The sequence below is a fragment of the Littorina saxatilis genome, unplaced genomic scaffold, assembly GCF_037325665.1.
Source record: "Littorina saxatilis isolate snail1 unplaced genomic scaffold, US_GU_Lsax_2.0 scaffold_353, whole genome shotgun sequence".
Taxonomy (NCBI): Eukaryota; Metazoa; Mollusca; class Gastropoda; order Littorinimorpha; family Littorinidae; genus Littorina; species Littorina saxatilis.
In genome coordinates, this window is record NW_027129291.1 from 56,634 (window position 1) to 82,841 (window position 26,208).

The following is a 26,208-nucleotide window of genomic DNA, read 5'->3' on the forward strand; positions in this document are numbered from 1 at the left end:
GCTTAACCTATCTACTGCTGGACTTACATCAGAACACTAACAGATTAAACTATACATGAATCGCGAGACAAGCGACAAGAGAAGAGATTTTTGGAAAAAATACAGGTGAAGGAGCAAGAAGGCAGAAAAAAGAAAAGAATTCATGAAGAAAAAGAGAGCATGACATGAAAGAGGAACCAAAAATCTACCTAACAGCAAACTAGAAAGCTCCTGCGGTTCCAAAAACAGTAGGGGCCTTTAATTTCATAACCGCAGTGCCCCACTGCGGGACGTAATCATCGTCACCTGAAAAGAAATAAATCATATTTTTCAGATAACTTTTCTTTTCATCCTGATAACAATGTCACCATGGAACCCCTACAATTGACTACACTACATGGATTAAGGGCAGAGGTGGCACGGAATTTTGATCCAAAATGGTCCCATGATGTGATTTGGGTTTTTATCATTTTTAGGCAGTTTGAACACCCTAGAATAACTGCATGATGTTTATTTTGTCAATTTCATCCTCTTTTTTCAATAAAGTGATGATTTGCAAAGTGAATGAATGCTAAAAATATGCAGACTTATAACAAAAATCGATTTTTTCATGGCAGAGCAGCAGCAACATGTCGATGAGTTTGTCAAAGTTATTGCATGCAGCGTACTCAGCGGGAATTTCCGTTTGTTGACGATGTCACAGTCATGGAAATAAAGCCCGTTTGTGTCCCTCAACGGCCGCAACACAAGAGCTGGCGAACGCTACTTTCACTTGCAAAATGTTCCATATTTGGAAAGTGACCTTTACCTTTGAAAATCTATTCGCTGATTGGTCATTTCCAATAACTTTCAGCCGGGAAGTAGTTCTGCGCATTCGCGCGCACCACATCCGCATAAACACGCGAACCTTATTTCGAATCGGTTCGACGTCTCAAACAGCGATATTTCTCCCAACTCGGCCTCTAAAAGATAAATTCGGCGGGTGTCTATCATGCAAGAGGCAGGGGAAGTTACAACTTGCGGCAGATCGAGCAACGAAGAAAAATAAGCTAGCGGTCGGTGTGAATGTCGAGTCCACGACGCCTGAATAACAGGTACAGAGGTAGGACGTCAGGCCTTGTTTATCTCACATAAACTCCACCTTGACTGTCCCAGTTACATCCTAAAGTACTGCTAATCGAACTTCGGACCCATCTCCCACTCATGTATCTCATTCTTGGTGAAACAATGATATTTTGACTTAGATATTTGCTTCGTTGCAAAATCCAACTTTTCTCATTCAAGGAACGCAACAACTAGGTGCATTTTCCGGTGAATCAAATGTTGGGCTAAATCTTTTGGATTTCATCCCGACTCTATTTCACCAATAAGAAATGTATATTCTTTTCTCCCTCTAGATCATTGAATCCCTTGAAATTGTCAGGGAAACATTATGTCTAGAGTTTATTTTGGCAGAAGCCCGACTGACGTCCTGCCTAAAGGCAAAGTTCCATGAGTTTTGGAAAAAATAATGCTTACTTCGAAGCAATTTCCGATCAAAAATCGGCCACTTTTTGTGCAATGGAAACAAGAATTAGCAGAAACCACATGTCTGCTCCTGCGATAAAACTGAGAACATCAAGAGTAGCAAGTAAAATTCCACACGCCTTTTTTCCAGCTGATCATAATCATTGTACTTGATGTTTCATTGAGTGTTATAGCAACAGTCTGATGTCCATATGTGCAACTTTGGACTGATAGGGGATTGTGAAGAGCACTTGGAGTATAAGAAAATGTCAGTGAAAAGTACCCGCATGCACACATACTCTTGGTTTGTCAATCTGTCTTCACTGTGCGCAGCAAAACACTTCACAAACTTTCAAATGCAATTTTCTCAGAATGTGATTTTCAAGGACGGTAACCACACGGCGATGATCTTCACATCCCATATCTACTTGTGGTAGACTACTAATTTTTTTCCCCCAAGCATTTTTACCCATTAAAAGATCCACAGGCAAAAACATTGCACAAAAGAGTCTTTTTATGTGTTTTTGCTTGAGGCAGGTTTCATGGTATCAGGCCATTTTGATAGTCTCAGATTTGTTTAGTCTTTTAAATCCGTATCTGTGAGAATCTGCTGTATTTGTTGTATTAACATGCAAACTAGTTGTTGTTTAAATACTTTTTTGAAAATAAAAGTTGAAATTTTTGATAATGTGTTTATTTATGTGCGTGTGAATGGTGGCGATCGTCAAAATATGGATGGATGAATTTACTTTTGCCACAGCATCACTAAACAAAGAACTAAATTCCAACACACACATGCACAAGTATCAATGCTGTGGTGGTTGAGAGTGCCAGAACACATTGAAATGATTGTTTTTCAACAACAATCGATATCCATAACACAAATTCTAACTTATACTAGCTCCGCAAAAAAAAATGTATGGGGATTCGGATCTGTCCGTCGGCATAGCGATATCAAGAGCATCGAAACTAATTGTGATTTCACAGGACAAAAACACAAGTTTACCTAATTTTGTATACTGTAAATACAAGTTTGTGCACCCTTGAAGTGAGTTATAATGTTGCCGAGGTCAATTTGCCCTTGATCGACGCACGGTGACCCGAGTTTCAAAGTTGCGATCCAATCCGTCTAAACAATCTAGCGATCGCCACATTTTTCTTTTCATTCAAAAACTAACCGTTTGGGGAGGAAGTGACGTCACGTTGTTTTACGTTGACGCTCGCGCTCGACAGAAAAAGACCGCAACAGTTTTTCAGTTAAAAAAATCGCAAAGTAATTACATTTTCTGAGGTTTTCTAGTGTCCGTCTAGTAACAATCGCTACTCTAGCGATGGCCACTGAGTGTTGAAGTCACATTTAACTCCATTTTCGACTGTTTTAAGAAACTATTTTGACGCTCAATCGTCACGTTTCAGTGTCGAAACACGTACTGTGCATTTGCAATCAGCCGGTGTGTCCAAACTGAAATGCGAGTGATGCCTCGATTTGTGGCGATCGCTCACGTGGTTGACGGACAGAAATACCTTCTTAGGGGGTAGGGGAACAGTTACTCCTCCATACAATAATGGTGTTCACAAATGATTGCAAACTTGTCTCTTTATAAACTGTTCAGACATGTCTTCTCTTCAATAATTTTCAGTTTTGCTCGGTTTGTTAATCAGGAGCACCCTGCAGTAAATGTTTCATCTGTGACAATGCTCGAAATGTTGACGTAATTCCAATGCCCATATCCTTCTCTTGTTATCTCATCTACCCAAAACCATTGAAGATAGAAAGACATTTATTGAACAAACTAGATGCACAACACCAGTCTTAACACGTTTTGTTCTTACATGTATATGAAAATATTGATGACGGCTGCCACACGGAAATAGAACTCATCTCCAGTGACAAGTCCCTCCAGTGTCCTCGTCGTCTGTGGTCTTGTCAGCGCGACTCCATGTCATGCGCATGGCCTCACGCTTCTCAATGATGTAGCCAGTGATGGGCAAGCCTCCGTCATCTTGAGGTGGCTTCCAGTCCAGCTGGACAGAGTCGCGGGTGATGGCCTTTGCTTCCAAAGGTCCCACTGGTTTTCCCGGTGGTCCTAGGAAAACAACATGAAAATTTCATTAAGATGAATTACAAACAACAAAAGATAACTTTGAAGCTCTAAAGGGAAGCATTATATGAGACATCATGTATGGCATAAAAAGACTTACCACAGAAACACAAACACAGAAAAGAGAATAATACATACAAATACAAAGTACAACACAAAGTACCGTATTTGATGAACTACAAGCCGCGACTTTTTTTCAAAAATAATCGCATTGCGGCTTATAAAAAGATGCGGCTAAAACGTTACCTAAACTTGAATAGCATTCACCTAATGGAAGTCGCCGCGGATTTTCATTTCGCTCGATTAGCGATTACCGGTACTTTATTAGCTCTCTACTCAAGACTCGGCGCTTTTCTCTTTCTTTCGCGAATCTTCGTTTGTCAACAAGTCGTCGTGACAAGATAGCGTACAGAGAAACATCGGATGTATCAGGATCTCGCGCGTGCGAGATTTCGTTTTTTTGTGTCTCGCGATAGTTGGAGGAGCGAGAGCCGCCATGTTGTGTTTTCGTCTGCTCGAAATGTGCGCAAAAGTCGTAAATCATCCCAAAAAAGCTTATTCCGGGCGGGACTACATGTGTGTGTTGGTTACAAATTGTGTGTGTGATATTTTTCTTCAAACTTTATCACTTTTCTTCTTTGTTTCACTTGTTTATTCTCGGAGCCGATTTTGCCAAATACCGTACTTTCGTTGCCTGGTTGTTTTGATTGATTGACACGATCTGATTATATTTTTTTCGACGGCGGCTAATATAGTGACGCGGCCTATACGTGGCTCGTCCCAATTTTTTTTTTTAAAGTCGGGGGTGCGGCTTATAAAACGGTGCGTCTTGTAATCCGTCAAATACGGTACAGTAAAACCTGTCAAATAAGGACACCCTTGGGACCAGACAAAAGTGTCCTTATTCTGCAGGTGTCCTTATTAGACAGGTGCAAGTAAACGCGACAAAGTCAAGTTGAGAGAGAGAGAGAGAGAGTACTGCACATGTACATGTACATTTATAAGAAAAACAGAAGCTGTTTAGATTAAACAGAGAAACATTTAATATTGACTGTTGTAAAACAAGTTTAAAAGCTTTTTATCATATCAACTGTATAAATTTAAATTGTTAAAAAGTTACTGGATCTCATTGATACAAAACATTCACATTCACTTCATTCTGCACTCATCAGCTTTTGAAAGAATTTGTCCAGCGTTGTCTGAGTGGACCATTGATGGCAATGTGATTCGCACGTTTGGTTGAAAACCACTCGAACACGGCGTCATTTAGCTCTTCGTATTCGGTTGTCTTCTTCGAAACCCATTTCTGGTCAGCACGTCCGTCTCCCGATTCCCACAACTTCATTATTTTTTCCCGATCGACGCTGATTTTCGAAATCTGCGTTCTCCCACACCCAAGCTCTTGTGCAATCGTTCGGCATGATTTCCCACTTTTATCCTTTGTTCTAAAGTCAGCGCATTTCTTCCTTTTCTTGAATTTGAATTTCTTGCTGCCATCTTGTTAAACACGAATCACTCTTTCGAAGAGAAGATACATTCACTCATACACTTTCACTTCCGTTCCGCCGAACACGTTCCACGCGTTGGATTGGCTGCCTTGGAACTCTAGCAGCCAATCAAATGCGTCGACTTAAAACACTCACCAAGAATAGACTCTATCAGTATTCCAAGCTCTCGTAATCTCTCGCAAACTTCAGAGCATAGCAAAGCATGCGGTACAACGATCTCGTGCGAGCTGCACAAGCCAAGGTTCGAAGTTCTCGCGATGTTCAAATAGCGTGTCTCGCGAGAGCTGCTCAGATACCGACTAATATCAACTGATCGATTTATCGTCTTCTTCGTCGATCGAACTTCCCAGCTTGCTGTGGATGTCCGTATTTAGCAGGTATATGACTTATTATGGACCCAAAATACGTGTCCGCGTCCGTAATGCCGAGGTGGCCGTAACGTACAGGTGTTTTACAGTGTAAAGCAGTCCGTGCCGAGACTGACTGTCCGTATTCTGCGAGTGTCCGCTAAGTCCAGTGACCGTATTTGACAGTTTTCACTGTACAGAGTTTCGCAAGCTGACAAACATTTTGCTTTTAAACTAAATAGACTTTTTCAACTTGAGATTGACATAAAAAAAAAGGACACAGTGACTTACCAACAGGCCTCTTTGGTGTAACAGCATCCGACTCAAGCGGTTTGCTGGTTCCCACTTTGTTGATGGCGAAGATTCTGAAGTAGTGCTTCTTGTCTGTGGCCAGGTTCTTTGCCTTGGTCTTGGTCAAGTCACCATCAACAATGGTCACCTCTGTCCAGGTTTCCTGGTTCTGCGACACCTCAATGCGGTAGTTAAGCACAGGGGCACCGCCATCATCTCGAGGCGCACGCCAGTCAAGGACAACACTTGTTGCATCCAAGTGACTGAAGTAGACGGGTCCCGTAGGAGGTTCAGGAACAACTGGAAGATATGTTTGATAGATGGTCAATAAAATGAGTACATCATTACCAGCTATTGTGTTTTCAGCGTAGCAATAGGGCCCGATATTTAGACGAGACAAGTATAATGCCGACGAGTCGAAGACGAGTCGCATTATACTTGTTCGAGTCTAAATATCGGACCCTATTGCTACGATGAAAACACAATAGCGATTATATAGCTATTCTGACTTTAAATTAAAAATTTTAATAATAAATTTTCATTTGATTAATAAACTTACCCAACTCACATATAGCAATTAACCCATAGTTCAGTGCTGATATCGCTGTACGCGTCCCCTTAGCAACAAGGAAGACGCCTCTAAAAAAGAGTGACCGAGACCCGTAAGGGTATCCAAGTCAGCCCGTAAGGGAGGCTGCCTTCCATATGCGCGCGCATATGCCGCCATCTTGTCATTCTACACGAAGCCCAACTCACTACTTTTTTAGACCCCCATACCCCCCACAGCGGGGAGGCGGGAGGGAATAAACGATGTGAGTTGGGTAAGTATATTAATCAAATGAAAATTTATTATTAAAATTTTTAATTAAATTACATATCTTACCCAACTCACATATAGCAGATTGCTACTATAGGAGGAGGGTACTTACCAACTTAAGACCGCAGGACCTGCCCTGCAGCCACGAGAGCCGGCAAAGCCGCACTGCCATCTTGCCGCCTTGCAGCAATGTCTCTCAAATAAAAATTGATGAACACGTCCTCAGATTTCCAATAAGCCGCCGCCAGGACCTCTGATAGGCGCCCTGAGCGAAGCACGGCCACAGAAGACGCCCAAGCCCTCGCTTCGTGCGTCCTGGCTGACGTAAGAGGAAGCACCGCCCTGACCTCGCCAGACTGGCGTTGCCACCATCCATACGCTTGCTTAATGGTCAGTGAAACCCATTTAGTCAAGGTGACCTTCGAGATATCCTTCGCTCGCACAGTGTTGAGGGATATAAACAATAATTTCTGAGTTTCCGAGCGAATCGGCGAAGACCTAGACAGGTAGCTGCTTAACGCCCTGACAGGACAATTTGACAGATCGGGGTCTCCAGGAGCGAGTATATCGCTCAAGGGTGGAATACGAATGCAAGGCGAAGCCTGACCGGGCTTTTGATTTTTAGCGAGAAAATTAGACGTAAATCTCAAAGAGTAGGAGCCATCCCTCTCCAGGGAAATATCTTTAGCGAGACCAGAAAGTGCGTGCACCTCGCTACCCCTCCTAGCCGTGGCCAGCAAGACCAAAAACAGAGTTTTTCTCGTCAAATTAGGTAAACTAGCCAACCGGAGAGGCTCAAAGTCCTCCGATGCAAGGAAACGGAGAACCACAAACAGATCCCAGGCAGGGAGCTGTGATCTTGAGAGAGCTGCGTCAAGGGCAGCTCCCTTAAGCACGCTTGAAATGACACCGTCAAGATTGATCTTGCGACCGAGCTGTCTAAGAGTGGAAGAAATCGCAGACCTTCTAACTCGCAGTGAAGAAGGAGAGACCCCCCTACTAGCCAACCAAGAGAGGTGGTTGGCTACCTCCATGGACCTTGGGGAAAGATGTTGAACCTTATTCTCAGAGCACCACTTGGCCCATGCAGCCCAATGAGAAGAGTAAACGGAGCTAGTTGAGTCTCTGTGTGCTTTCTGTACCAGTTTCAAAGTTGTGGCCGAGGCCCCGGCACGACGCAGAGCGATTCTGACAGAATCCAGCCGTGAAGCTGCAACGCTTGCGGATTCTCGTGCGGGACCCCTGACCTGGGCTGTAACAGGTCGCCCCTTCGAACGCCTAGAGGAATGGGTGGGCGCACTGCCAGCCGCAGAAGGTCCGGATACCAGTGCTGGCTGGGCCAAAGAGGAGCAACCAGCACCAGCGCTGGCTTTTCCAGATCCACTTTTCTTACTACCTTCCCTAGCAGGCAAAACGGAGGAAAAGCATACGCCTGCAGATTTGACCAATCCAGATCCAACGCGTTCACCGCCCACGCCAGAGGGTCCGGGAACGGTGAGACGAAAAGGGGAAGCCTGGTGGAGAATCTCGTTGCAAACAGATCTATGCAAGGCTTGTCTACTTGAACCCAAAGGCGGTCCAACGCCTGGTGGGAGAGGGTCCATTCTGAGTGCAGAACCTTGTCCCCCCGACTGAGGGCATCCGCCAAAACATTGAGCGTGCCCTTCAGGTACTTGGCTGAGAGAAGTATGTTGTGCGAGCTGCACCAAACCAACAGACGGCAAGCGCTCTCCGACAGCTTCTGCGAGCGTGTGCCCCCCTGCCGATTTATGTAAGCGGCCACAGTCGTATTGTCCGTGTGGACTTGAACATGACTGCCCCCCAGAAGCGGCAGGAAAGCCTGTAAACCCAGAGACACAGCCTCCAGCTCCAGCACGTTTATGTGCTGTGGAGCTAGGGAGAGATCCCACAGACCTGAGGCTGTCTGATCGGCCAGATGAGCACCCCAGCCTGTCATGGATGCATCTGTAACAAGAATGTTCTCCGGCGCCGGAGGAACGATCGGAACACCCTGAGAGACCCAGGGGAGCAGCCAAACACTTGTAGTGTTGTTGAACCAACTCCCCAGTCCTATGCGAACATTCCAGCCCTGAGAGGCTTGGTCCCACTGCCTCCTCAAAGCCGCCTGAAACGGCCTCTTGTGGACCCTGCCTAGAGGCACAAGGGGAGCCATCGATTCCATCTGCCCCAGTAGGGAGGACAACTCCCGGGCCGTGGACACACTCTTTCCTTTCAACGAGCGAACCAAGTTCTGAAGCTTGTCCACCCTCTTTTGAGAGGGACGGACTAACCACTCCACCGTATCGAAATCCATGCCCAGGTAAGTGAAGCGTTGGGATGGTTCTAACTCTGACTTCCCTAGATTGACTGTAAAGCCCAGCTGAGCCGCCAGGTCGAGAACCCTCGCAGTCTGAGTTCTGCACATGTACTGGTCCTGATGCAGATTCAACCAATCGTCTAAATACGCCCGTAGGCGTACCCCCTCTTGTCTGACAAGGGAGCAAAGCTGGCGAACGACCAGCGTGAAGATCCAGGGGGCCAGGGAAAGCCCGAAGGGGAGTGCCCGAAATTGAAACACTTTCTCGCCCCACAGAAAGCGCAGCCATTTCCTGTCTTGAACATGCATGAGCACATGGAAATATGCGTCGGTGAGATCCACCGACGTGGCCCAATCTCCCGGACGCAGAGCTTCCCTTACAGAGAGAGGAGTCTCCATGACAAACTTGACTACCCGTAGGTATTTGTTCAGGGTGGACAGGTCCAAAACAGGCCTCCATGCCCCTGAGGCTTTGGGCACCACAAACAGCCTGCCGTAAAAGCCGAGGGACTCTCGATCTCGAACTTCCTCTATCGCACCCTTCAGGAGTAGGGAAGCCACCTCCGCATGAACGGCTGACTTGGCTTCCGGGTCCACGGGATATCTGAAAGGCGGAGGTATCCTGGACAGAGGTGCCTTCCCCTCTGCCCAGAGGAGACGGAATCCCGAACGCACTATTCCCAAAATCCACCGGCTGGACACCAGGCGTGTCCAGGCGGCCAAGGCCCTGGAGGGGCCACCCGCCGCCACCACGGCGGGGGTTACTGGGAATAGTGGCTCGGGAGACCCTCATTGGGGGTGAGGCTTGTGCCCCGACCCCCGAGAACCCCCAAAGGAGCCTCTCTTCGGGTAAGGCGCGCCTCGCCCCCTACCCCGAAAAGAGGTGGACTGATTTTGCATCTTGCCCCCCCCAGACGAAGAAGGCTGAGCCTTACTCTGGGAGGTAGGCTTGCTCTGAACCTTCTGAAAGCCGTGGTGAGCAATCCTTGCAATAGCCAGATCCCTAGCGTCCTGGGTTTCCTTCTGCAAAGCGTCCAAAGAGGAAGTACCCAGCAGCGACCCTTCCGTAAACGGGGATACCTTAAGTCTGTCAATGGTACCCCTGTCTCGGATCTTTGAACCCGCCAAAAAGGCAGTTCTGCGGGAATGTACAGCATGCCCGTAAAGCCTGGCTGCCAAGCTCAATTGTTCCTGAGAGACCTTGGCAAGCGTCGCCAACAGAGTTGTCACATCCTCCTGGGAGGCGTCGTAACGGAACTCAAACGGGTCTAACGAAGAAGCGATAGACCTAGACAAAGAGCGTTGGAGAGAACTAGAGACGGAACCCAACTCGAGCAGAGATCTACCCGTCTCCTCCAAAGCCTGAAGAGCAGACTCCGTGTAAGGGACTACCCTATCCCTGGCATACCCGTCCTCCCGCAGAGAAAGCAGTTCCGGAGTCACCGGTAGAACTGATCTCGGCAAAGCGAAAGAGTCAAGTAGAGCGACGGGACGAACCGACAGTTTAGAGCTCTTTGAGAGCGCAGAACAAGGAACGTGTTGACCCGCTTTAGCCAACCAGGGGCCCACCACCTCCGGCGCCTCCCCATGCTGTGACAACAGCGGAAAGGCATCGGACATAGCTCGACCTTTCGCAAAAACCTTCGACATCTCGACCGCCACAGAGGGGGACTCCCGGAATCGGAACGAACTTTTCGGTTCCTTAGCACTCCTGAAATCCCCTAAGGCAGAAGGAGGATGGACAAACTGAGATTTGTTCACCGCCACCTCCTCTTCGAGATATTTCGAAGCCACTCCAGCCGCCAGAGCCACCGCATCTGGCAGCTGCCGTGGCAAAAAGAATCCAGCACCTTCAGCCTGAGAGGCGGCACCGTCATCCAGGTAGCCGTCGTGCCCTTCCGTGCACTCCGGAGACTGGTCCCCGTACTGACTAACAGAGTCAAGTCCAGAGCCAGCCATACTACCACCAACTTCCTGCCCCCTGGGCGGAAGCAGATGCCCTTCAACCTGACTACGGCCAGGAAGAATAGGAACATCTGTTCGCTTGTCAGGGCTCTTCGCACCCACTGACACCCCGACTAAGCGGTGGATATCAGCCAGTGTTTCAGAACTTTCACCTGGGATGAGACCCGAGGCTACTCCCTCAAGACAACGCTCACGTGGAGTGCACATACCTTGTGAAGAAGAACGGACACCGGCCGGAGACCCCACGGGAGCCTGAGAGATCCCATCCTGAGACGCATGCACGTCCGCCCTCGTAACAGTAGCAGAGGGAGGCAAACGCACACTGGCCAGCGACGACGTACCACCGACCCCTGCCGGCAGCGCACGTATCTCCGCCTTAGTTGACGAAACTTCAGCCGCTAAGGCCGAAACCTGAGAGCTTAATGTCAAAAGCAAAGAAGCAAAATCCGCAGATGCAAGCCCAGAACCTACAGGCGAGACATCCCCTACAACATGCTTAACCCCGAGCAAGGGCTTCTCCGTAGGTTTAGCAGACGAACCGGAAACTCCGGGCACGCCAACAACAACATCACTACATTTTTTGGATTCTGAACCCGAAAGAGACACGGGCGTATCGCCGTGCGTTTTAGAACTTCTAGAACTTCTAGAGCTTTTCTTAACAGGAGAGGGCGAAGCAGCTACATGTTTAGATGTTGACCTCTTCCCGTCCGCATTGTCGGCCATGATGAAAACGACTCACAAACAAATTTGGAAAAAATTTCGTAAGTCCGAAAACAAGCCAACAATGCCGCCAAAATTCAGGTAAAAAAATGGAAAGATCTCACCTCAACAGCAAATGCGAAGTCCGGTGACAAGAAGACACCAAGGGGAACACAAACCAGGTCTGGAAGACCAAGCAAGTAGGCTGAAAACACAGCCGGAGCGTACCAAACACGACCAGCTCCACTGATCGCTGAGAGTAGAATGGCAAGATGGCGGCATATGCGCGCGCATATGGAAGGCAGCCTCCCTTACGGGCTGACTTGGATACCCTTACGGGTCTCGGTCACTCTTTTTTAGAGGCGTCTTCCTTGTTGCTAAGGGGACGCGTACAGCGATATCAGCACTGAACTATGGGTTAATTGCTATATGTGAGTTGGGTAAGATATGTAATTTAATTCTGTGTTAAAATCATGTTTTTGTCAGCAACAAGTACCAGAATGGTCCATTTCGTTGAGTGCAGACGATGGTTCCCTTTCCGCATGAAGCCACGGAAATAACCGAACATTGAAAAACCCACGGACATGTATTACGGAGAAAACTCGAGATAACCGGATGTTTAGCATTACGTCAATATGCTAGGAATCATATGACGTCATGACGTATCATGCTTGCCTACGTATATTGTATGTTCGAAAGTCTGACTTCTGTTGGGAATTCGCGTGGTGAAGACTGCGGTAAATCTGCAGATGATAAGAGAACAAGGATTGTCTCAGAAGAAACGACTAAATGTTTCAGACCAGTAACTTCATTTCAACATTGCACTATACAATGGACGTTCTATGTGACAGGAGAGTTTGCTGATTTTGTGTTAAACATTGGAGAGATCGTCTGCTAGAATCAGAGATAGGTCGCTTCAGATTGCAGCTTCTGGAAATTTGCTATCGACATTTGTAACTTAGCTTAAAAACATTCCCGAGAAGAATTTCAAGTTTGTAAAGCTGAAAAACATTCCCGAGAAGAATTTCAAGTTGTCAGTGTATGCTGTTGTCGATAGAAACATCGCCGCGTGGTGCAGATGTGTAAACCAGAACCATGCGTCGGCCATTTTACTCAATATGCTTTTGGATGCCATTTTACTCAATATGCTTTTGGATATTGAGTAAAATGGCCGACTTCGGCAGCAATATGCTTTGATGATAGGAAGAGACTATCCAATCACAGCCCCCGAATTCCCCCACGTGTTCATCAGAATAGCTATATACTGGCATAATAACCATATCATTCAACAAAGATGTTGATTCCACTAACATTTGTATCAAAATGATTAAATATTGGAACAGCTCTACTGAAAAAAGACAACTGCTGACTTATCTTTTTTTGCTGTAAATGACATTATTGCTGTGGTGTTGTGATTGTAAACTTGTGCAGCCCAATTGAAACAGAGTAAATATTGTTGTGTTCTAATCGTAAACTTGTGTATCAATTCTTGAAATACCATGCTTATTGTATTGTCTTTGCTCCCTACATTGGACTCCATCAATCAGGTCAACCATTGCAAAAATTCCACAGTTCAAAACCAAATCAAATGACATTCTCACCAGCTTCCCTTGTTGGTTTGACCAGCTCCTTCATCTCAGTTTCTGGCCCAACTCCCTCCTCATTCTCGGCAGAGACACGGAAGTAGTACTCCTGTCCAGTCACCAAGCCATCCACATCTAAAGTCGTCACTGTGCCCTTGGTGGTTCCGGCCTTAACCCATGAACCCCAGTGCTTGTCGCGACGCTCGACGATGTAGGACTTGATCGGCAGTCCTCCGTCGCTGGTAGGTGGCTTCCATTTCAGCGACACTGCTGTTTCTGTGACGTCTGTTGCTGTCAGTGATTCTGGGGCTGATGGTTTCTCTGCAGAGACAAGGAGAGATTCATTAGTTTATAGCTATGGAATTACATATTGTGTGGGCCAAAAGCAAGTTTAGAGACTTGAAAAATGATAAAATTCTGTTGTTCCAGCTATGTCTTCAACCACAGCCATTTAAAATATGTCACGAAGTCTTGGTTTTGAGCCTATTATGTAAACCTTCATGTCTTTCTTTTCCTTAAATAAACACACACAAAAACAAGAAAAGCTTGGAGTTATTAAAAGTTATCAGAATAAAAAGCATACTCACTGTAAGGACTCATTGGTGTGATGGCATGTTCCGATTCCAGAGGCTTGGACTCTCCAGCAACGTTCTCGGCCTTGACCCCGACAAGGTCCTGTCCTTCCTGCAGAAGGAGCAGGTCGCAGGTAAGACGGTCGCCAGGGACACGCTCCACCAACGTCCAGCTTGTCTTCCACGTCTCGCGCTTCTCCACAGAGTAGTGAGTGACTGGAGATCCACCGTCCTTCTCTGGTGTCTTCCAGGTGACCTTGAAGCTGGTCTTGGTCACGTCTGATATCACCAGAGGGCCTGTAGGCGGTGATGGTGGGACTGTTGAGAGAAAAGTGGGGTGGTTTAGTAAGTGTGTCACTGGTTGCCTTATCTTTTTTCAACTGACAGGTTGGGTCATGCAAAAAATATACCTGTGGAGTCAAGTAATGATTGCACATCAGAAAGCAAAATGATATTTTAAGTTTGATGTGAGAACTAGCTGTAACAACGCTAAACTGATTCAACAATGCTTGCTGACTAATCCTCAATCTACAACGTCACTGAAATTAAAAATTTTAGTAATAAATTTTCATTTGATTAATATACTTACCCAACTCACATATAGCAATTAACCCTGGTTCAGTGCTGGTATCGCTGTACGCGTCCCCTTGGTAACAAGAAAGACGCCTCTAAAAAAGAGTGACCGAGACCCGTAAGGGTGTCTAGGCCAGCCCGGAAACGAGGCTGCCTTCCGTATGCGCGCGCATACTCCGCCATATGCATCATTCTAAAACGAAGCCCAACTCACTTCTTTTTTAGACATATATAACCCCACAGCGGGGAGGCGGGAGGGAATAAACGATGTGAGTTGGGTAAGTATATTAATCAAATGAAAATGTATTACTAAAATTTTTAATTAAATTACATATCTTACCCAACTCACATATAGCAGATTGCTACTAAAGGTTGGAGGGCACTTTACCCAAATAGGAATCGAGATTTTGTCCTGCCTCTACCCGAGCAGGTAACCCAGAAACGCATCCTGTCTCAAGGCATAGAAATCCCTGAGAAAGACATCAATGAAGAACATTTCAAGAAAGCCAGTAAGCCGACTCAAGAACTTCCGCCAGGAGATTAAAATGAAGATCAACTAGAGTGGAAGCCCAATCTTTTGCCTCATGAGGCCTGGCTGTAGTAAAGGGCAAGACTGCCCTGACATTCCCTGCCTGACTCTGCCACCAGCCAAGAGCTTGCCTAGCAATGGTGGAGACCCACTTGGCTAACGAGACTTTCAACATATCTCTAAACCGTACCATGATGAATGAGATAAAAAGAAGTTTCTGAGTCTCCAAACGAGAGTGCACAGTCCGAAACAGAAATCTGCTGAGGGCTCTAACAGGACAAAAATGTACATCAGGATCTCCAAGAGCAATAAACTTGCTCAAGAGAGGAAAGTTGAGTCCGCGCCACCCGAAGAGAGAGGACTGACTGCTCCCCCCCCCCTTTTAATTCCTTGCCAACACTTGAAGGCATGCCTAAACAATGTGGCAGTCTATAAAGCTAAGGTTGACTTAAGTAAGTCATTACCTCCACCAAAGTCGATAGAAAAACTTTCTATCCTTAACCAGTGTTTAACGTCGTTTCTAACCGTTCAGGGTTAAAAAGCGACGGAGTTGAAAAATAAGAACAAGAGCTGTTAGAATCAATAATCTGAAAAGATCCATGCAAGCTAGAAAAATCATTGAACCCGAAATGATCAAAAGGCTAAATATGGCTCTGGAGGAGCCAGAATATTGCTAAAAGGTTTAAAATGTGCACGAAGCTGGATTCTCCAAATTCTGCTTACTTGCCAGAAAATTTGAAGGAACCCTAAGAACCATAGATCAGTCTTTCTCCAAAGAGCTGTCCATAGCAAACCTAGCCAGAAAAAACCTTCTGCATAGAACACAAAAACTCTGAACCAAACCCAGAGTTGAGGCAGACGCCCCTAAGTATCTCAAGTCAAGTGAACCCTTACAGCAGACATTCAAGTAATTCCAATGTGAGAAAGCAAAGATGCCTTCTTGCCAGCCTAAAGAGGTCTGGAAACCAAGATTGCAAAGACCCGTACTGTGCGACCAACAGGTCGCCCAAACTAACTCAAAAAGAGCCCTGTGAAAGCGAGGGTATGGAGCCCCAACCCAAAGTGGATAACAGCCAGCCTGAAGCTTTTCGTTTGGAAACGAAAAACAGCCAAGACCTGCCCTGCGCTTTCCTTTTACCGTGAGATTCTCTTAGTTAGAGAACCCGCGTGCCTAGAAGCGGGCTCAAAAAGAGACCTTTCAAACAAGAAAGAGATTAACCTCTAGCCAACAGAATAATACTTAAAGGGCAGAGGCTTACTCTCAGGTAAAAAACGGCAAAGTAAAATCTTTGTATATGAGTCCTGTCGGACCACAAAGATAACCTGTTAAACGAAACCGCCCAAGCGAGAGACTAAAAGCCAGTTACGTACAAACGAGCCAATCATAAAGAAAAGATGCCGCAATCTCCCAGAGCTAGGAGACCTTGATCCAACAGACAGTCTCTCCTTGCTATCGCCATCACCAAACCCGAGGGCGGTTCCATAGAACGAAAAACAAGAGAACCTAAGTCCTTAAGCTTGGAGTTACCCGAAGCCTACAGAAAGCGCTCTGCGAGTGACACGCTACTTGGGCGTAAGAAACAAGCTAAAGCACCAACACCACCACAGGCAAATAGTCGTGCGTTGCCCACAAAAGTAGTGGTGACAAAGAAGACTCGCTTGCGAAAACTTCCGCAAGAACAAGATGACCCCGCCAGAGGATCTAAGAACTTAACACTCGAAGATTCTCCTCAGAAAGCTCAAACCAACTACAAAATGCCGCGAACCGCGACACAGCTGAAGTATGAGCCTCCCCATTTCCTCCTCTTGTTCCAGCATCATAACGAACATCGAAATGATGAGAACCAGTCACCCATCCCGATAAGGCAAAAACTTGCCAACAATCGGAAAAGTTTTGAAAAGTTTCAAACGTCATAACACCATGCCAGATCTCCATCCACCTGACTCACGCCAGCTGGAAGACTGGAAGAGAAAGTGAAAACAGCCTGTAAAAAAGGCAAAGGAACCGCAGAAACGGAACCAGAAGCCAAAAGCTGAAAAGTGCCGACTACCAACACCACAGTGTTAACAGTAGAAGGATATCCCGTCCTGCACCCAGAAGTCACAGCCGCAAAAGCGAAAGCGCAACAGGCCGTGGATAAGTAAACATCGGGACCACCCGGTTGCACAGAAACACACCGGACGATCCCGTTGTACCTCGAACCATTTCAGCTGCGAGCGCCACTGCACTTGCTAACTTGAAACAGAACCTAAAATCAGTGCTTTACAGAAAAACAGGAGCACCTTAATCTGAACAGCCTTCATGCACCTCCGTGCAATCCGGAAGCTGACTCCATGCTAGACTTAAATCTCCAACAAAGAATCAGCCCTACTGCTCGCTTCCTGCCCCCCTGCTCGGTATCAAAGGTAGGAAAGTGACCCCCAGAGAGACTCGCATGGTCAACCCAAGAATCACCCAGCCCACCAACTTCCTGCCCCCCAGGGCGGAAGCTTACGTTGCCTAGGGCTCTTAGCCGCTGCTGAACGTGCGCCAGAAAGCGGAAGAACAGACACGGTTTCAACACTTCACCGCACAAAGCTTGCTACCTCCTGCGAACGTACACCACTTTCACCGGAGAACCCGGCTACACGCGGCCCTTTGCCAACTCCAGGGCAATGGACAACGATTCCCGGAAGCTGAAGTGAACATCCTGTTCCTCCGAACTTCCAGAAGTCATCAAACCGGATAGAGGTGGAGGAAGTAAAGCTTTGCTCTCAACCACCCCCTCCAGTCAAAACTTAAATGCCGTTTTCGCCGCCCACGTCACTGCGCTGGACAACCTGAACGGCAAGTTAAGCTGGGTGTCGTCCATCCCCGTGAACGCACCCTCATATGGAAGTAACTTCGTTATCCTCTCCTTCATGCTCGCAATCGCAATCGGGAAGGTGACCCCCGCCTTTCGCGGTCCACCAACTTCCACAATACTTAAATGCCATTTTCCGTCGACCACGTCACTGCGCTGGACAACTTGAACGGCAAGTTAAGCTGGGTGTCGTCTATCCCCGTGGACGCACCCTCATAAGAAGGTTTCCTCGTTAACCTTTCCTTCATGCTCGCAATCGCAATCAGGAAGGTGACCCCCGCCTTTCGCGGTCCACCAACCTTCACAAAACTTAAATGCCGTTTTCCGCCGCCCACGCCACTGCGCTGGACAACTTGAACGGCAAGTAAGCTGGGTGTCGTCCATCCCCGTGGACGCACCCTCAAATGGAAGTATCCTCGTTATCCTTTCCTTCATGCTCGCAGTCGCAATCAGGAAGGTGACCCCCGCCTTTCGCGGTCCACCAACTTCCACAAAACTTAAATGCCGTTTTCCGCTGCCCGCGTCACGGCGTTTGGACAACTTGAACGGCAAGTAAGCTGGATGTCGTCCACCACCGTGGACGCACCCCTTCCTGCCCCCTGGGCGGAAGCAGATGCCTTTCAACCTGACCACAGTCTACCGACGAGGCGGGAAGAAAAGGAACATCTGTTCGCTTGTCAGGGCCCTTAGCACCCACTGACACCCCGACTAAGCGGTGGATATCAGCCAGTGTTTCAGAACTTTCACCTGGGATTAGACCCGAGGCTACTCCCTCAAGACAACGCTCACGTGGAGTACACATACCTTGTGAAGAAGGACAGACGCCGGAGACCGTGAACTCCCCACATAAGGTCACAGCAGGGGACGAACGACCACTGTCCAGAGACGAACACACAGCAACCCCGGCCGGGAGAGCACGTAGTTCTGCCTTTGATGACGCAGTGCCAGCTGCCAAAGCAGAAACCTGTGAACTTAAAGTCAAAAGCAAAGAGGCCACGTCTACAGACGCAAGCCCAATAACAACATGTTTAACACCGAGCCCGGACTAATCCGTAGGCTTAAAACAAAGGTGGCCACTGCACCCGGTGTTCACCGGCGGTCACCCATCCAAGAACTAACCGGGCCCGACGTTGCTTAACTTCGATGAAAGGACGAGAACCGGTGCTTACAACGTGGCGAGGCCGTTGGCCGGCAAAATGGGGGTTCCGGAATAGTCACCAGTGTAGTAAACAAACTGGAAGCGGACTTGTCTACCGGCTAAGCGGGTAAAACAATCAACACATCAAAAGATTTTTAGCAAGAGAATCTACAACAGAAACGGACATAGACCGGATTGTTTAGACTTCCTAAAAGCTTTCTAAGGAGAAAAGGGCACAGCAGCTACCTATTAAGAAGCTGCCCTCTTCTTAGCATTGTCAGCCATGACGGAAAAACGACTCACGAAAAAATTTCTGAGAAACATCGCAAGTCCAAAATACGGCCAACAAAATTGCCAAAATCAAGCAAAATACAAGGAACGACCTCACCTCAACATAGTTGTGAAGTCCAGATGACAAGAAGAGACCAAGAGGAACGAAACAAAGTCAAAAAGACTAAGTAACAAAGGCTGAAACAGCCAGAGCGTACAAAATGCGACCAGTCCCACTGACGCTGAGTTTTTAGAATGATGCATATGGCGGAGTATGCGCGCGCATACGGAAGGCAGCCTCGTTTCCGGGCTGGCCTAGACACCCTTACGGGTCTCGGTCACTCTTTTTTAGAGGCGTCTTTCTTGTTACCAAGGGGACGCGTACAGCGATACCAGCACTGAACCAGGGTTAATTGCTATATGTGAGTTGGGTAAGATATGTAATTTAATTGCAATTCAACTCACAGATAGGCTTTTCCATTTTCACTGGTTTGGCTGTCTTCTGCTTTTCGCCAATGCCCACATCATTCTCTGCGGACACAGCAAAGAAGTAGTCCTTCTCTCGCTCCAGATCAGCGACAGTGCACCGAGTTCTGAAGCTCTCGACTGTGGTGACCTTCTCCCATTTGTCTGTGCCCTTCAGAGACTTCTCTATGATGTAGCGACGGACCCTGGATCCGCCATCGTTCTCTGGTGGGGTCCACTCCAAGGTCAGGCCGTCCTTGGTGATGTTCTTGATCAGCAATGACGCTGGTGCATCAGGAACACCTAAAGTTTAACAAACATTAGTCAATTTTGTATCAATATGTTTAAGACACATACGTTCAGACAAGAGACAGTAGACCAATGTTGAAAGAAAATATTACATTGGAACCTTTCTAGTAAGACCCTCCATTATATGAGACTCCCTCTACTACAAGACCTGAATTGCTCACATGTTTTCTTCACAGTGTCACTAAATTCACCTCCATTATAGGACTCTCTCTCTATTAAGACCCACATTTCTCAAACTCTACTGACATATCACAATCCCTTCAGCTATTGCTCCATATTTGCAAACACTCGCAGTCCAGTTATTTCAAAGGTTTTCTTCTTATGAAAAGAGACTTTTCAAACACTTACTGAGGATCTTCTCTGGGCAGATGGGTTCTCTGGACTGCAGAGGCAGGCTCTGTCCCTCAGCGTTGACTGCGATGATCTGCAGCATGTACTGGCTGTCCGCAACAAGGCCGGTCAAGGTCACTTTGGTTTCTGTCGTCTCCTGGACGGTGGTGAAGGTGGAACGAGGGATGATGCGGGTCTGAACGATGTAGTTGGTGATGGGCGTGCCACCGTCGCTGTCCGGAGCGGTCCAAGACACATCTGCTGATTTATCTGTGACGTTGGACACGCGCAGGCCTGTTGGTGCTGATGGCACATCTGTCAAGAGAAAATTGTGTGATAAGAGTTTGAATGCTGAAGTACTGTTGGTTAAAGACCTGGGGAGCATTGAATGACAATGGGATAGTGAAAAGTTCAGTTTCACGAATGATCGCATTTTAATGATGAGGCTAGACGATCATTACAATATGTGGAAATTAAAGCATGCATGACTCTGGCAACAAAACTTCAAGGATTTTTATTTCTCTGCTGCACTTTCTCTGTTCAACTTGAAAAGAAAAATAGTATATCAAGATTATTGTTTAAGCTGCCTAAATCTAGTTTGTTTGTTTGCTTAACGCCCAGCCGACCACGAAGGGCCATATCAGGGCGGTGCTGCTTTGACATTTAACGTGCGCCTCACACAAGACAGAAGTCGCAGCACAGGCTTCATGTCTCACCCAGTCACATTATTCTGACACCGGACCAACCAGTCCTAGCACTAACCCCATAATGCCAGACGCCAGGCGGAGCAGCCACTAGATTGCCAATTTTAAAGTCTTAGGTATGACCCGGCCGGGGTTCGAACCCCGACCTCCCGATCACGGGGCGGACGCCTTACCACTAGGCCAACCGTGCCGGTTCTAAATCTAGTTAAACTTCCCTTGTTCCTATCAATACATTTTCATGCCAGGATTTAATGCTCTTCATTGAACAATACTGACATTTCTGCTTTGAGACCGAGTTAAAGTAAATCATTCCTTAACCCCAACTCACCATAAGGACTCTTGATCCTAACAGGCTTGTCCATCTCCAGAGGTGGACTGGGCCCAGCCTTGTTCTCTGCCATCACACGGAAGAAGTAGTCTGACCCAGTGGTCAAGTTCTGGATGGTGTTACTGGTCATGTCGGGACTGATCTTGTCCACACGGCTCCAGGTGGAGCGAGGGAACTCGCGCTTCTCCAGCACGTAAGCTGAAAGCGGCAAGCCTCCGTCATCCTCTGGAGCGCGCCACTCGATGGTGGCTGACGTTTTGGTGGTGCTCAGGACCTTGATGGGTCCTTGTGGTCTGGATGGTGGCTCTGGAAAAACCACAAAGGAGTGTTACTGCACTTTGGCAAGAACAGTGTGCATAAAATCAACATAACTCTGCAGAACATTTGTTTCCATTACAAAATAATTATGAGCAAATGTACAGGTTGTCAAATGCTTGTGAAAGATAAAACAGTTAAGATGCACATACAAGTTCAGTTAATGCTTGCAATTCCTGAATATCAGAGACCAGTGCAAACTAAACAAAACATCAATTCTCATAAACATGTTCGCTTTCCGTCAATGTTCTCACCGACGCCATCTTTGTTTAGCAGGCTAAAGCCGACAGCTGAATCGGCCCGTTCATGAATTTTCGGAATGAAGACACTCGGTGAAAGGGAAACTTAGTCCCAAATGGAAAGTTCATATTCGGGTCGAAGGTCCACTTCCTTCGATACGGAGGTTATGTTGTCATTATTTTATCGGAGATTTGATCTGGAAAATCGACTTTAGGGTTGTAGGTAGGACTTTACAGATCGAATCCAATGGAACCACAACAACTACTCTACCCCCCCCCCCCCCCATTTTTTCTCAACGGATTTAGACGATTCAGAAAAATGGTCCTGGGAACGAACTTTTGGGCGGAATTCCGCCAATTGGCGGAAGAATCTCATCCCTGATTTCAGCTTTGTGGCTTAAAAATTAATTAATGACTTTGGTCAAAATCTGAAAATTGTAATCAATTTTTTTTTTTTTTACATAAAACGATCCAAATTTACGTTCATCTTACTCTTCATCATTTCCTGATTTCAAAAACATATAAATATGTTATATTCGGATTAAAAACAAGCTCTGAAAATTAAAAATATAAAAATCATGATTAAAAATAAATTTCCGAAATCGATTTAAAAACAATTTCATCTTATTTCTTGTCGGTTCCTGATTCCAAAAACATAGATATGATATCTTTGGATTAAAAACACGCTCAGAAAGTTAAAACGAAGAGAGATACAGAAAAGCGTGCTATGCAGCACAGCGAAACCACTACCGCGCTAAACAGGCTCGTCAGTTTCACTGCGTTTTGCACGGCGGACTACGGTCATTGTGAAAAAATGCAGTGCGTCAAGTAATTTGAAGCCTCCCTAAAATGGGGTGTTCAAGCTAGACCTTTTTAAAGGGCAATTTCATAATAACACGATTTTAGAGGTTATCAATTTTTGCACAGAAAGAAAATCAAAATGATGTGAAAGTGAAACTTGGCACCATTACTTTGTCCAAAACAAAGCACCAATAATACAGTGAGTGTGGTTTGTGTGCATTATTCCATTCCAGTTTCCACAGCTTCACATTACTATTGCAATTTGATGCAAGCAAAGAAAAAGAAAGCTCTCAATACTAAAACCATGAATCCTTTGTTCAGATCTAGTACGGTACTTCCATAGTTGTTTGTTTCAGCTACCCCCTCCCTCTTCCCCATTGTTCAAACTTACAAAGATATTTTTTTTAATGAAATTCAAGTGCCAGAACTATGGGAGAGATCCCCCTCCCCCTCAATCTCCAGTAGAATCTTTGACCTCATGAAAAGGATTTACCAAAGAAGATTCTGACAGACGAGTGATCGCATTTGGGTACATCTGTGACTTTCTGTGCGTGTTCAACACATTTTAAAAACCATCCGAAGGCAAATCTTGTTTAAAACAACAACAACAACAACAACAACAACAACAACAACAACAACAACAACAACAACAACAACAACAACAACAACAACAACAACAACACGTTTTTGAGCGGATTGTTGAGATTCGGTGCTTGATGACGATAAAATAATTTTTCTTTGAAACTAGCATTTAATCTGAACTGAAAGGGCGAGTGGTATTCAAACTCTTAGTCCGGTGGAAATCTGGTTCAAAGTCAATAAAAACGTCAATGGAATATTGTTTCTAACACTTACTTATTGAAGGGTTAAATGTTCTTAACAATATTTTCTGTTTGAAAAACAAAAACAACAAACATGCTGAAAACGCATGAAAAGTCACAGCGCCATTTGCATTTGCCGTCTAGATAGACTACATTGACTCATTGACTCGATTGAGCGATCAGTCGCATCAGTGTGAACAGTTGCTTTTGCAATAACAGAAAGGTACATTTGAACCAAATATATATGCTAATGAACTATTAAAATACCAAAAAGACAAGGCGAATCATAAAATATATAGGTGAGGAAATGATAAAATCCTTACTTTTTTCCACACTGCTTTGAAGAGTCCATATCATTTTTGGCGGCATCAGGAAGTGACGTCATGCAGAGCGAGTCTAGAGAGTGACTTCCCCATAACCAGGAAAAAACCGATTCGAAACACACTTCGGTGTGTGAAATCCGTAAACACAGCTAACCGGAAAAAATGTCAAAATGAGACATCCTGTTCAAATCAATTTTTTTGATGATAAAATAAGATTTCCTGCATTGTACATGCTTTGAAAAAAATGGGTTCCTAAAATGAGACCCCATTTTTTTTCAGAGCCCCATTTCAAGAGGATGTTAACTGCTCTGTGACCTCACTTTGACACGATTACAAGCACATACACACACACACACACACATACACACACACACACACACACACACACACACACACACACACACACACACCCGCGCTAACTCACACACCCACATACACGCGCGCGCGCACGCCCCCACACACACACATACACACACACACACACACACACACACACACACACACTCACACACACACACACACATAAAATGTATAGGCTGTGTTTTTTTTTTATTAGGTCACAGACCTGGAAGACCCAGGTGCAAGACGAATAATTCTTATTATTGAAATGCGTGTTCCCCACCACCCAAAACATGCCCCGAGGGGCTCCGCCTCTACAAGTCGTGTCACAACCATTCGTTCGGGTGTCCAGGAGTTTTCTTCTTCAGGCCACTGGCGCTCGTTCTCCCCGCAAACGCGACTTGTGTCAGTACGAGCGATGACGCCGAACGACAACACACCTGCCTCGGTTCAGTCGTCGTTGTCGGTCCCGTCTTCCCCGCAACGTCTATAGTATCGTATGCAAGGCAAGTTAGCGTCACAATGTGTAGAATGGCCTGTTCAATAATCCTGGTCACATGAGACGGGACAGACGTGTACCCAAAGAAATAATGAGTAGACTGCCTGCATGACTGGGTGTGATATCTGCAAGGGTTTGTTGAGACTTTGCATTTCTGAGAAAGTTCACAGCTTGTGGTTAGACACTGTTCGTTGAATTATTGCGCCAGGAATCCTGGGCTCTAAAAGTGCTGGTCGCGTTTGGTAAGTTAACCTTAAACACATTAAAATGCTGTTTTCATGACTGTAGTTGTAGACTTCCTCGTGTCAATGTACTGTAAAAGCTTTTCCTGTAGCGACGTTCAAGCTGATGGAAATAGAGATTACACAATGTTCTATTTATAACTCACGTTGGGAATCCTGAGAGACTTTCTTTGTTTAGTGGGGCACTTACGGGGGTCAAGGCGTAAAATAAACAAGTCGCGTAAGGCGAAAATACAACATTTAGTCAAGTAGCTGTCGAACTCACAGAATGAAACTGAACGCAATGCAACGCAGCAAGACCGTATACTCGTAGCATCGTCAGTCCACCGCGCACGGCAAAGGCAGTGAAATTGACAAGAAGAGCGGGGTAGTACTTGCGCTGAGAAGGATAGCACGCTTTTCTGTACCTCTCTTTGTTTTAACTTTCTGAGCGTGTTTTTAATCCAAACATATCATATCTATATGTTTTTGGAATCAGTAACCGACAAGGAATAAGATGAAGGTGTTTTTAAATTGATTTCGACAATTTAATTTTGATCATAATTTTTATAATTATTATTAATTTTCAGAGCTTGTTTTTAATCCAAATATAACATATTTATATGTTTTTGGAATCAGAAAATGATAAAAAATAAGATGAACGTAAATTTGGATCGTTTTATACAAAAAATATTTTTTTTACAATTTTCAGATTTTTAATAACCAAACTCACTCATTAGTTTTTAAGCCACCAAGCTGAAATGCAATACCAAACCCCGGCCTTCGTCGAAGATTACTTGACCAAAATTTCAACCAATTTGGTTGAAAAATGAGAGCGTGACAGTGCCGCCTCAACTTTCACGAAAAGCCGGATATGACGTCATCAAAGACATTTATTGAAAAAATGAAAAAAACGTATGGGGATTTCATACCCAGGAACTCTCATGTCAAATTTCATAAAGATCGGTCCAGTAGTTTAGTCTGAATCGCTCTACACACACACACACACACACACACAGACAGACAGACACACACACACACATACACACACACACACACACACACACACACACGCACGCACATACACCACGACCCTCGTCTCGATTGCCCCCTCTACGTTAAAACATTTAGTCAAAACTTGACTAAATGTAAAAATAAATGTTCTTACAGCACTATTCACAAGGATACAGAAAGTTAGTGCTTGTTGTAGGAATTGTTGTTATCGTTCATTCTTTCACAATCACTATTGCTTGTGGCTTTTAGATCTCACAAGCAGAAATGTCACAGCAAACAGAAATGTCACAGCGTTCAAGGTTTCATTTCGTAGGTGCATTATAGTTGTAAATGGACGCAATTTAAGCAATATCCTTTCCAGATCCATGATGATCAATATAGGTGGTATGAAACTATTCCAATGTTACTGGACAGGAGATTTTGTTTCGAACAGGTGAAAAATCTCCTTTTCCTTGGAGCGC

General features: G+C 45.7%; 1 protein-coding gene across 1 annotated transcript; it reads right to left on the minus strand.

Moving 5' to 3' along the window:
• Positions 1-11,994: 11,994 nt before the first annotated feature.
• On the minus strand, positions 11,995-24,008 carry LOC138957557 (M-protein, striated muscle-like). The gene is made up of 6 exons (XM_070328656.1): positions 23,675-24,008; positions 21,176-21,481; positions 20,162-20,458; positions 19,505-19,807; positions 13,702-14,004; positions 11,995-13,435 (listed from the first exon to the last, which is right to left on the minus strand). Exons 1-6 carry the CDS (start codon positions 23,718-23,720, stop codon positions 13,116-13,118), a joined length of 1,575 nt encoding a protein of 524 aa, XP_070184757.1. The 5' UTR covers positions 23,721-24,008; the 3' UTR covers positions 11,995-13,115.
• Positions 24,009-26,208: the final 2,200 nt, after the last annotated feature.